The sequence below is a fragment of the Chaetura pelagica genome, unplaced genomic scaffold (genome assembly GCF_000747805.2).
Source record: "Chaetura pelagica isolate M959 unplaced genomic scaffold, ChaPel_1.0 scaffold266, whole genome shotgun sequence".
Classification (NCBI taxonomy): domain Eukaryota; kingdom Metazoa; phylum Chordata; class Aves; order Apodiformes; family Apodidae; genus Chaetura; species Chaetura pelagica.
This window is the reverse complement of record NW_009953799.1, coordinates 2022272-2035042: the sequence shown is the minus strand read 5'-3', so window position 1 is coordinate 2035042 and position 12771 is coordinate 2022272. Positions and strand designations below refer to the sequence as shown.

General features: G+C 36.8%; 2 protein-coding genes across 2 annotated transcripts in view; one reads left to right on the top strand and one right to left on the bottom strand.

Moving 5' to 3' along the window:
• The window catches only part of PLCXD1 (phosphatidylinositol-specific phospholipase C, X domain containing 1), a 13641-nt gene extending 13129 nt beyond the window's left edge, over positions 1-512 (top strand). Inside the window, exon 6 of the mRNA XM_010001175.1 lies at positions 220-512. Within this exon, the coding sequence (XP_009999477.1) occupies positions 220-512 (293 nt within the window). The remainder of the gene's footprint in view (positions 1-219) is intronic.
• A 2235-nt stretch (positions 513-2747) lies between these two features.
• The window catches only part of GTPBP6 (GTP binding protein 6 (putative)), a 10415-nt gene continuing 391 nt past the window's right edge, over positions 2748-12771 (bottom strand). Inside the window, exons 2-11 of the mRNA XM_010001195.1 lie at positions 12693-12759; positions 10394-10531; positions 9919-9989; positions 8447-8577; positions 7498-7568; positions 6900-7058; positions 5378-5586; positions 3824-3972; positions 3364-3516; positions 2748-2889 (exon numbers count right to left, since the gene is read on the bottom strand). Of these exons, the coding sequence (XP_009999497.1) occupies positions 2748-2889; positions 3364-3516; positions 3824-3972; positions 5378-5586; positions 6900-7058; positions 7498-7568; positions 8447-8577; positions 9919-9989; positions 10394-10531; positions 12693-12759 (1290 nt within the window). The remainder of the gene's footprint in view (positions 2890-3363; positions 3517-3823; positions 3973-5377; positions 5587-6899; positions 7059-7497; positions 7569-8446; positions 8578-9918; positions 9990-10393; positions 10532-12692; positions 12760-12771) is intronic.

Here is a 12771-nt window from a genome sequence, read left to right as displayed (position 1 = left end):
AGCAGCCCAACTTGGTTCAGTCACTGTTTACTACAGCACGCAGCTGCAACAGGGGGAATCTGCTGGAGCAGTTCTAGGGCTATGAAACAATACAGGAAGACTGAAGTTAGTATTTTAATGATTCCCAGGGGAATGGGAGTGGGAGCTAATGCAATGCTGAGCAGATTCTGTTCTCCTCAAAGGAATATTTAATGTGTCACCTTCTGACTTTTGTTTCAGAAAAATTCTTCGTAGCGGGGATTAACCTTACTGAAAATATAAGGTATATTCTTGTACACCCATTTGGATCATTGAAGAAAATGACACTCCAGAGTCTTCCATGCCTGAAAATCTGGATAAAGAAGCAGTATCCAGGACCGAAAAAAGAATGTATTAACATAATTGCTGGAGACTTTATAGGAAACAATGATTTTGTGAAAGATGTAATAGAACTAAACACAAAAATTAATCCTCCATTACACTGTCAAAGTAAAGGGGCTGGAACAAACAGCATTTCATTGTCAGCTTCTTAATCTGTGAAAAGCTGGAAAGGCTTTGTCTGCTTTTAATGTGTCCTGGTTTAAATATCCTGGATCCCATAAAGGTCCAGTTAATTTAAACATGGGTTCTTTTACAGACTCGGTAAGAAAAGTGCTCTCAACACCATCAGGGTTTCAAGGCCTTTTCACAAAGAGAGCAGGCAGACCTTGCTGAAGTCTCTAGAGAGTTAAGGTATAGACATAGTTTACTTGGAGGTGCTTAGATTCTGTAGCAGTTGGCAATATTGAAAATTCCAACAACTTAATCATGTTTTGCATATGAGAAAGGAGAAATATGTCTGTAGCTGCAATAATAATTTTGTGGTAAGCTTTTTATCTTTATTATAACTGTAAAGACACTTCTTGCAACTCCAATTCACAGTCTTTTATATCACCCTGAACCTGGTTTGTCTTGTTTTCGTAGTTGGTGTTAAATATACAAAGGGAACAATTTAAAGTATTTTTTGTGTGTCAAAGATACTGTACTGACAATCCTATTTGAGATGATTTTTATATATACACCAATACATCATTAACATTGGAGCTCTAGAAGTGGCTGTGCTGTTGTTGTGTGCTGATGATGAGTTATGAGCCCCTTTACCAAAAGGGTAGCCACAAAATTCTTTACGATTTAAAAGAGGTTTGTGTATTTGAACACATTTTTTTAACACTCATGGCACTTCTGCAGTGATAAAGATACAAAAAGTAGGCCCCTAGACAGTTTTGTATGTGAGACTGTTTCATTAGGTTTTGCCTTACGTTGAAAATAAATATAAAACAAAGTCCTTACCTCTAAACTCAGACTGCTCTAGAAATACAGATTCTTGGTTTTGATCATGCTTGTTTGGGGTTTCACACCTAGTCTTTTATAGAGCTACTAAACTAGTTAAATAATTTTTCCTCTCAGTAAGTAGTTTGTACTTATGTAAAAACTCAGGGCTTTATGCTGTTTGTTGTTGCATATTCTAATTTTAAAAAAATGAACTGTGCAATAACAGATGAAGATAAGAGAAGTGACAAGCATTGGGACTAAAAAAACAGGCAGTGTATGAAGTTCACTATGCAGCTTCAGCAATATACCTCAATTTTTAGATGCACTTTATATGCAAAAGCTGAGTTCAAATGTCTGGCAAGGTGTTAATGCTTGCAGTAGGTGCCTGCAGAAGTTTGAAATCAAGTGCTACTTGACATCAGATCAAACTTGCACTAGACCTCTCAGAAGGAAAGGCTAAGATGCTACCTCCTCAGGTGATTAGCTCTTGCTATTGCTTCATATGTAGGAGTAAAAACCCAAACATTCCATCTAGGAAGATGACTTTCTAAATGTTTTTTTTTACAGTGCTTTGTATCCTTGTTCTTTTCTGTGTATTTCATACTGATTTTTTTCTGCCTTGGGGCCTCAAGTGGCTTGTTACTCTAATAAAACTTGATGTCTCTAATATAGACTTAGTTTTGCTTCTCCTTTCTGTGATACTGACGGTTTTATTGGTTTCCAGTAGTCATTCATAACTCAGGTAATAGATGAGTTTGTTGGTTTTCTTCCTTTGTGCAAGAATTTCACACAAAATCCATGGGTTGCTGCACCTTAAAAGTTTTCTCTAAGAGTTGAGATAGTAATTGGTATTGTGGATATATTACTGTAGGCAAGAAAACCGTATGGGTAAGAGATGTTCACAGGTAACTTTATTGCTTAAATATTTAAATGTGCTGGTTTGTTTTTTTTTACTTCACTCCAGTAAGACATGGCAGTTATTTTACTTAGGTTCATGCATTCTCCTTGAATACATATTTATCTGTATTATCAATATACTGCCACCAACATTTTGTTCACCAACTTTCACTTTCCAAGGAGAACCTGAGACAACTTAACTATAATAAATAATGTTTTATTCTGAAATATGGGGTAAAAAGCTTTATATAATGTAAAGAAACTTGATTAACTCAGAGGCATTCCAGTGATTTTCACGTGTTTGAGGTCCACAGCTTATAGCCTACAATGTTTAATCACTGAAAATTCAGTGCTGTCCTTGCAGTTGCTGATGGAATGAAGCTCAACGCTCTGACTGTTTCCAAACAGAAGTTCTGTGAAGCAGTGTCTGTTTCTAAAATGCAACAAAAACATCAGCTAGGGAAGAAATACACTCTTCAACACCCAGGCTAACCGGTCATTAACTTCATTTCACATCCTCTTCATGAGATTGGCTTCTTTTCCTAGCAAAGGATGCAGTTTCATGGCATAAAAATCTTACTGTTAGGAAAGAGGTTTTTGTATCTGCCAAAAGCAGAATTGCCGATTATCACTTTCACCCTGGCTGTGCCATCTTCAGGCATGACTTCTACTTCCTGAACTGTTGCTTCTTTATAGAGCCAACTGTAAAAATAAAAGCATATTAGCATCATAAAGGTATGACAAGCTGCATAAAATGTGATCTTAGTTTTAGGTCAACATTTTCCCATCTAGGTAATTTAATACTTTCAAATATGAAGTACTTCACTCAACTTTTCATTTGCTACTTGGTGTTTGGAAACAGGGTATAGTGCTCTCATAATTATTCCAGAGTTGTGTTTTTATCAGAAATCTGTCTCTGGGACCAGTGGCATGGTCTTTCAGGAAGTATATTTTATTGCACTAACACAAAGAACTCTGTGAAGGACATGTTCAGAAGCAGACTCCAGGCATCTAATGGGGGTATTTTTTCTCAGTAGGTTAGAAAACTTTGATAATTAGCCATGTAGTTCTTACCACAGATTAAAATCAGTATGATATGATTTGGAAATGTTAGGACATGCAAGAGTAAGAGTTTCACATTTCTCCTAGTCCTTCTTACAATTCAAATTTATTTACCTTAGCTGAGGTCCTTCTAAGTTGACGTGAACTGTCACAATCTTCTTCCCTGTGGCTATCAAAATTTTTTTCTCTATTTCTTCTTTCAGCTCTTCTAAACCATGTCCCTGTAGAGCAGAAATGGCTAAAGCATTTTCTTCAGTCGGTTTGTACCTGAAAAGTAACAATTGTTAACATATTTACTCATGAAGATTAGGTTGTGAAAATAATTCCAAGCATGGACAATTAACTGTGTTTTATTCTGGCACCTTCCTACGGAAGCTACTTCTTGCATGACTCAAGTTATTTCCTTTGTAGTTAGAAGATAATTAATTCCTTTTAAGACCACAGTTACACATGTAAAAGATTGCAAAACGCTGTTAAATGTATTTAGAAGTATGTGAGCTCTTTTTAGCACTTAGAATTAAAAAGCTTCCAGAATTTAAGAAATGTTTAAGTACATTTAGCATCTCCTGCTTACCTTTCTACTAAATCCACTTTGTTATGAACTTCTACCATTGAGTCCAATAGATGGCTGGGAAGATTGAGATTCTTCAGAACTGACAGAACAGTTGCTTTCTGGAGGATGGTTTCTGGGTGAGTAATATCCCTCACATGAACTATTAGATCCTAACAAGGATCAATACACATGACAGTTACTTAACGAAACACAGCAGTTACGAGGTTTCAGAGATTTTATACTGTTTTTGTGTTCCTAATTCATAAAATATACTTTCCTATCCATTAGATAATACAGTGGCAACTTAACACTGCAAAATGAACTACTAAACCAGTACTAAGCTAATACTGGTTTTTGTTCCATGATGAAAGCAAATCTGTGGCAGTTTAGTTTTTCACTTCACTGTGGGTAGAAATTTCCTCCAACAACCCTGAAACAAACCCTGTCAATCAAGCTAGTTTCAAGCTAGGTCCTGAATTCAGATTTCAAATAATAAGTGATCCAATTTTTCAAAGCTCAAGCTGTGTAATAATATGGCTTAAAAAACACTGGAGAAGAAGACTGAACTGTAAAGAGGTTTTAGAAGAGTTATCGCTGAAAAACTGCTTCAAAAATGGGGGAAAAACCCCCATATAATTTGTAATTACATTTTTACATACAAAATGCAGAAGATTATCCTTATTCTTAGCTCCTGAGTTACTATTACTGGTTCTTCACTTAGAAAGCTTTTTATAAAATGTATCAGTTTCAAGTACAGATGTGATCATGTTTGCCATGATAAAAAACAAGCAACCAAATGCCAATATTTGCATTCAAAATGTTTTGTCATCTTTGCTCAAGATACTGCTTCAAAATTCTGAAAATTAGTGAGAAGTAAATTTCTTGCTTTTCATTTAACACTTCAGAATAAAAGACGCAGGATAGTTGCAGCCAGAAAAAGCTAGGAAGTCCTATTATTACATGGTAAAGTCTAATCCTCAGAAGCACCTGGCATCCAGCTACCATTGCATTTCATTACCATTGATAATTCAGAATCTTTGTTTAAATGTCTGTGTGTATGCAGCTTTACACTTTGCTATAACACAGGAAACTAACTTTAATGAGAAAATTACTGGAAAAGTACAATTATGTTTGTTACATGCTGGCAGCATCAAGTCACAATCACCCACTTACAGTGTTACAGGAAACCTTAAGATAAAGAGAGATCATTCCAGAGGCTTTATTTCATTTTTGAATCTCAAGAAAGCTAGCCTCAGCTTATCTGGATGCACCATTTGGTTTTTCACATATATCATCAGCAAAATCTGATTTGTCTGGTTCACGTATCATGGAGAAGGACATATATACTCCAAATAAACCCTTGCTGAAATATCTTCCTATCTATGTGTTCTGCATAATTACAAGTTTCAGAAAACTGGCTTATGATATTTACCTCATTATCTTAGGAGACTACTATGGTTAGCCACATACTTCACTAAGAACAGCAAGCCAATTAACTTTCCCTTTTTTGAAGGGGTGAGGATTATCTAAAAGGAAAATAACTTGATATCTCTGTTTTTCTAGTCAACTACTTACAGAGTAAGCTACTTCTTCCAATGTAGCTGAAAAGGACTCAACCAGATTATGTGGGAGATCAGTCAGAAATCCAATCGTGTCAACATAAATAACAGCCATGTGTGAGGGCAGGTAGCCAGCATGGGCTGTAATATCAAGAGTGGCAAACAGTTGATCTCGGGGTTGAATTCCTGCTTCCCCAGTTAAGGCTTTGATCAAGGTAGTTTTTCCTAATTAAAGAAAAAAAAGGACAAGATTTTAATGGCTTGTTTCAAGTAAAAATTTAATTTGCAAGGCTTGGGTGAGTTGTATGATGTTACATATCTTTAAATATAATCTCATTCATTTAAATCTAGCCTATGATTAGTTATCTATATGATGTTAGGAAATCTGAAAACAATTTAAACTTTTATAACTTGAAATGGCATGTAAGTCTGGAAGCTGTGTTGTGAAATCACAAGATGATCAAAGACTGAACTGACCTGCAAGGTGATCACGTCTCTGACCTCTAAGACTATCTGAAGAGTTCTGCCATGACAGCATTAGGAAACATGCTTATGCACCTCTCAATGCTTCTGTTGTCAAATAGAACAATTAAATATTTACCTGCTAAATCCAACAATAAACAAAAACACTAATAATATACAGCCAATTAGGTTTATGCAATTATTGGGAGTTCCCTCATGAAAAAAATACTAGACACATTCATTTAACTCAGTTACTATTTCACAGAATTTAGTCATTAAAGTGATCAGTATATACCCTAGTTAAAGTATTTCAATTATGTGCACAAAGCTGTAATATGTATCTATTTTGTTGAATCTTCACTTTTAGAAGCATGGAAGTATGACATTTAAGAACAACATAACTCTGTAATCCAAGTCTTTGAGTATGTTAACAAAATCTGTACAAGGTAAGTTTGTTTTTATAATGCTGTTGAATAAGAAATGGTCTTAAGATAATGTAATCTGAAAAAAGTGTCTAATACAAAGTCTATTCACTTGTGTAAGATATAGAAAAAAAAGAATAGGAAACCACTTTAGCTTTATTTAGATTATCTTATGAACACATCTTGGTACACTTTACATCAATCAATAAAAACCTGCAGTGCTTCTTGAGGACATTTCTCAGATCAACTGCCAACTCTCCTGCATTTTCCTCCTATGCCTCCAGCTTTCCCAGTGATCTAAAACCCCATGTACTTTTCTCTACCCATTCTGATCAAGTAAGAAAGATTCATATAAGGGGACATGAGTAGTACAGGCTTCAGCACTATATATATATATAATTTTTCTGGAACCACAGGTGTTAGGCATTTCTCCAAAACATGTTTTCAAGACTGAAAAAAACCCCAACAAAACTACAACAAACACCATTTACTTTCCTAACTACATCCTAATTGACATATATTCATTACACAATTAAAAAACTAATTACAACCTGAAGCCTGTTCACACTGAAATGAGATTCTGGCTAGAGTTTCTAATTAAAATCGAGACAACATAAGCTCCTCTGTGTTATAATTTCACTTGTTTTTGCTTACCACAATTAGTATAGCCCATTACCGAGACAACCGGGAACTCGCGTTTTCTGCGCTGAGTTCTAAGTAAAGACCTTTTTCTTCTTAGTTTCTCCAGGGCATTCCTAATTTTAAGTTCTTTTTCTTTCAAGATACGATGCTGTGTCTCCATGAATGTTTCACCTGGAAAATACAAATGAAAACTTGGCAGAATAGTCCACAAGAGAAACAATAAACCAACCAATGTGTACTTGGAAATCAAGTAATTTAGCACTAGGGCTAAGCAACTAAAATGATGTATTTCTGCCTAAGAGAGCATCACAGTGATAAGTAATTATTAAAACATATGCTAAGCACTCTAGAATAACCATATACTCTTATGATAAACCCCCATGGTAGTAAATACTCTGTCCATGGCCTCTTACTGAGCCAGTACAGACCAAAGCTTCATTATTGAAGTTACTTTCCAATAATTTCTGTACATTCACTTAATGAGAAGCAGAACATAGTTTTTCCTCCTGGCTTCCTCCAAATAAAATAAGATGCAGTAACATTTGTTTAAAGGCTATGGAGAAAAAAAAAAAAAAAAATCATCTAATTCATGAGAATATTTAGACTTTACCTGAGCCCATAATGTATCTTGAGCCACCTCTCTGCTGATCTAGCCGAGACACCTCATTTTTCAGATTTGACCTGGCAATGGAATAACAGTTAATTAGAAGCAAGTTTCTTTAATCAAGGTATCCCAAAATGCCTCAAAAATGTGAAGCAGTAGCAGTATTCTAATACTACAAATAAAACCACTCAAAATAAAACCTGCTCAAGGCAAGAAGTCTGGCAAAAAAACCCCAAAACAAACAGATTTTCCTGGCTCCTCAATGGTGATTTCAAGAATCATGCAACTCTCTTAGCAAATTATAATGGCTATTCTGACATTTCAGAGAGCCAAAGATGCTGCTGATACATCCATGCAACTCACATCATACTCCATGTACAAGTATTTTTGTGCCATAGAATGTAGAAATGTAGAAAATACAGATACAAATGAATGCCTTTAATATTCTTTGTTTCTAGCTTTCCTCATTAAACCAATCAATATTATATATGGGATACATATATCCATTTCCTAGACATATCCAGGTCTCTACAACTACCTGAAAGGAGGTTGTAGGGAGGTGGGAGTTGGCCTCTTCTCTCAAGTGAATAATGACAGGACGAGAGGAAATGGCCTGAAGTTGCAACAGGGGAGGTTTAGACTGGATATCAGAAAGAATTTCTTTACTGAAAAAGTGGTTGGAAACTGGAACACGCTGCCCAGGGAGGTGGTGGAGTCACCATCCGTGGAAATGTTTAAAAGAAATACAGATGTGGTGCTTAGGAACATGATTTAAGCACTGAACGGGTAGATTAGCAAATATTTATATGCTCTAATCAATCACTGAGTATACTATGCCAGCACTGAAACAGCAAAATGTTTTCTTTACAGTACAGTATTACCATTTTGGTTACTGTAAAGAAACAGTCACTAAAATATGTGAGCAGCAGTAGATGATTTGCACAGCTCGAGGTACCTGAGAAGTGGAATTTCAGCCAATGCTATCTGAAGTTTTGCTTCTCTGGTCCGGGCATTGCAACGAAAAATGTGAAGTACGACTGTGTATCTGTCAAAGACCTTCACGCCCCAGGCATCTTCCAGCTCTTTCTTTAGCCATGTAAGACAAAATAACCTAGATGTTTTCTGTCCTCTGCAGTACCAGTAGATCAATTCCTACACAGCACTGCAGTTACAGTTTTGCTGGTGGACACTAGAATGCAGAGGATTTCAGGACTCCATTTCAATGGTTGGGTAATGATTGTGTGAAGGCAAAATTTGGTTGACCATGAAGAACGGTAAAAAAGAGAGTTTTAGAAGGTAGAGCTTTATGTATAGGCTCACCAAATTCAGTGGAAATCCTTCCATTGCCTTTAATGGATTCTGACAGCTCTTACAGCATGCATCAGAATCAAGAATCTCAGTGGTTAAGTCCTTGCAAAAAATAATGATAAAATGCTGGTATGGCTTTCCCTAGTTCAGCAAAAGACACTTAAAAGTCTGCAGTAGCTCCCCTCTGCCATCTCTAACATCCAGATTGCTTGTGTTTTACACGTTCTCCAACATTTTCTTGAATCAACCCTGTTAAAATGCTTGAGATGTAGATTTGAGAAAAGGAAATTTTAGCAAATCTAGTACAAAAAGTACATGTACACTATAAATTAGGGAATAAAAATTAGGAAACTGAAATGAAACATTTTCAAGTTCTGTTTCATCAGTAAACTGAAGTGCTCAGGATAACTGCCTAATAAAGACCATATCTTTTAATTTTATAATCAGCTTGAGCATTCAAAACTGCCAGCAAAGCATCAATGTTTGCTTGCTGAGTTTGCATGTGCTTTACACCCTGTGTGATGCTGTACATGCAAAACACCTTAAAAGTATTTATTTTAGTTTGTCTAAGCATTTCAAAGGGCATTTATAAGTTCATGTGCCAGCCGTTTTACTGCCAGTGTTAAAAAAAAAAAAGTGAAGCATAATCCCTCAACATAATCCATCCATTTAAAATACAGTTTCTTTTTAAGGGTTAGGAATGAAAGTTTAAACAATTAAAACATTCAAATATAAGCTTGCTCTGAACTTCCAGTCCATATTTAAAATACAATACAGCATCCACAGAACTATAGGAAAATAAATGCACTATCCACGTAGTGGATTTTGTGAAAAAGATCTTGAGTAACTTTTCCCAACATTTTAAGTAGAGCCAGTGGCAGATGTGGAAGCAAAGTCTATACTAAATGGCTATTAGGCTGCTGGAAAATTTCATGTACAAGAGCTGGAAACACTGTACTAACTGAACAAATGTAACAGGAATTAAGTTTCCTTTCAACAAAACTCAGTCCAGGTGACTTAATATATTACCATCTGCAAATTCAGACCCTACTTCTTATAGCAGCAATAGCCTCTGAATAATTGATGTAAGTAATATAATTTCATATTATATGTAATTACCTTTGTTAGTGAAGATATTCTTTCCACATTCAAGAAGACAGCTGTCATCTGGGGCAATTTTTTAAGCTTTTCTAAAAGATGGATAACAATTACAAAATAGAGTGTTACATGTGAATTCTCTTTTTCAAACATACAGTATATGAGACCATTCTGCACTGTACAGAATGTTCATAAAATATCAAATGGCATTATATTATTTGTTCACAGAATGCTTGGATTTGCAGTAATTTAGTAGCATGTAAAACATCTGCCACTTCCACTTATGTCAATCACTTAAACATAGGGATGAAGTTGCCACACACATTTTTAGTGTGCATGGGTTATTTTTATTCTGTGTTGGTTTTGTAACCTTAAATCATAATTTGATAGATACACAAAATTCTCTCTTTTCAGCTTTCAAACCTATCTTAAACACTTCAGCTGCAGGAATCTTCCACTTAGAATGATGCAATGCTGAAAAATCTCAAGTTCTTACCTGTCAAAACCTGAAAGTTTCCTTTGCCAAAAATAAACTTCTTATCAGGATTTTTTGTAGGAATAATTATTTTATCTAAAACTGTCCAGTTCTGAAGGGTATCTACAAGAGCCACAGCTTCAACAACCTGCAATTCAGCTTTAGGAACACAAGAAAAAAAAAGATTATAATATACTAATGTTACTTCCTCACATTTCCAGTTACTACAGTACATGCATGAGCAGGGAAAGACTAAGGTATAGTGAAATTCTACTAATGTGTTTATGTTAACCAGTAGCACAAGGAACAAACAGTCTTACTTCTACTCAGAATAATTAAACTTCTAGTTGGATGTAGTTTTACCACACAAAGCATCTTTCTGCCAGCACAAATTATTTCCATGGTTATTGATTTAGAGTAATTTTAAACTGTACTGTCAGCAAAGAAATTACCAGGCTCTTTGCCTGAACAAGTAAAATGAGTAACTACTGAAAAAATACATTCATGTTACTTTAGATGAGAGCAAAACTACAATTAATTTCTTGGTGCTTTGTGGCAATATTTAAAGCACTACTAATATGGCATATCCTCCTGCTAACTTCACTGGCACTTACTCATAGAAGACCTATACAGATTTATGACCTGCTAAAACCAGCAGATTCCAGTCCCGCATTCTGGTTAATCAGTCACTTTTTTTTTTAACATCTACATGGCAAAGCACTGATTTTTGAGGACTCTGTGAAATCACAAAGATGACAGGGGAATATTAGATCAGTAGATGCAGTTCTGACTTGCTAAACAGGAGCAAGATCCTCTTTTGTAACTGATTTGTCAAGTTTCTCTAGACAGTAAAATGTAATTGACACATTCAATTGGTTACCTTGGTCCAAAGGGTAATATATTTTTAAAGATAACCATGATCCTATTTTTCCTCCTATTATTAGTGTTCAACGCACAGATTTCTTGTTGTACCTGTGGTGTTTCAACAAGCATTGCAAAACATTTGTTCAGACTGCAGACTCTTCATCTGGAGGGCCTAAATAAACGGAAAGGAATCACTGCTTTTCTTCTGTATGACTGGACAGAAAGGTGCTTTTGGTTTGTTGTTTGTTTTTTTTTCAGGAGTAAACCAGGAATGTTTATGTAAATTCTGAAAAGGTTAGAAACTTTATTCTGCAAAGTGACAACTTACTATAATCAGCATCACTAATTAAACTAAATAACATTTAGGTTCATTGCATAATAAACTTGAATACAAGAAGGGGTATTATATATAAATTGACATGTAATCACAGAATGGTTTGGGGTGGTAGGGACCTTAAAGATCATCTGGTTCTAAACCTCCTGCCATGGGCAGGGACACCTCCCACTAGAACAGGTTGATCCAAGCCCCATCCAACCTGGCTGTGAAGAATTCCAGGGAGTGGCAGGCACAACTTCCCTGGGCAACCTGTTCCAGTGTTTCACCACCCTCTTGCCTCTTGGTGAAGAATTCCTCCTACTGTCTAACCTAAATCTCTCCTCTTCCAGTTTAAAGCCATTACCCCATTATATACAAAACTGGTTTTTATATATAAATCAAACTTACAAAATGCTTAATCCTTTCTATTACAAGTCTGCAATTAGAAGTGTTCGGAGAAACAGCATCAAGACAAGTTCATCATACATCTTTAGCACTGAAGTGTAATGTATGTATCAGTTAACTACAAAGATTTCTCAGGGAAATCTAAGAACAGGAAGGCTAATTAAGGTCCTTAAAAAGGAATTACTGGCAACTCCTTCAAGTCCACCACAGGAGTGACTTATACAAGACCTCATTCATCTTCACTACATTTTCTTCTGTGGACAGGGGAGTATTCAAGGGCCACAAAGATGATCAGAGGGCTGGAGCATTCATTCTATAAAGACAGGCTGAGACAGTTGGGGCTGTTCAGCCTGGAGGAGAGAAGGCTCCAGGGAGACCTCACAGCACCTTCCAGTGCCTGAGGGGGCTACAGGAAAGCTGGGGAGGGGCTTTTTACAAGGGCTTGTAGTGACAGGAAAAGGAAGAACAGTTCCACCCTGAAAGATGACAGACTTACACTGGGTTATTACTAAGAAACTCTGGGCTGTGAGGGGGGTGAGACCCTGGCCCAGGCTGCCCAGGGAAGCCGTGGCTGCCCCATCCCCGGCAGCGCTGAAGGCCGGGCCGGACGGGGGAGCGTGAGCTCCGAGCAGCCCTGCGCACGGCAAGGGGGGGTGAGGGCCGGACGGTACCTCAGGCAAACCCAAACCATTCCGTGATGCCTCAGCTACGAACCCCCCCCTCCCCGGCACCCACCCGTGGTAAGCGGCGACTTCCTGGGGCCCCACTTCACGGCGGGCTGCACCACGGCCCCGCGCTGCTCCTCCCGCCCCCG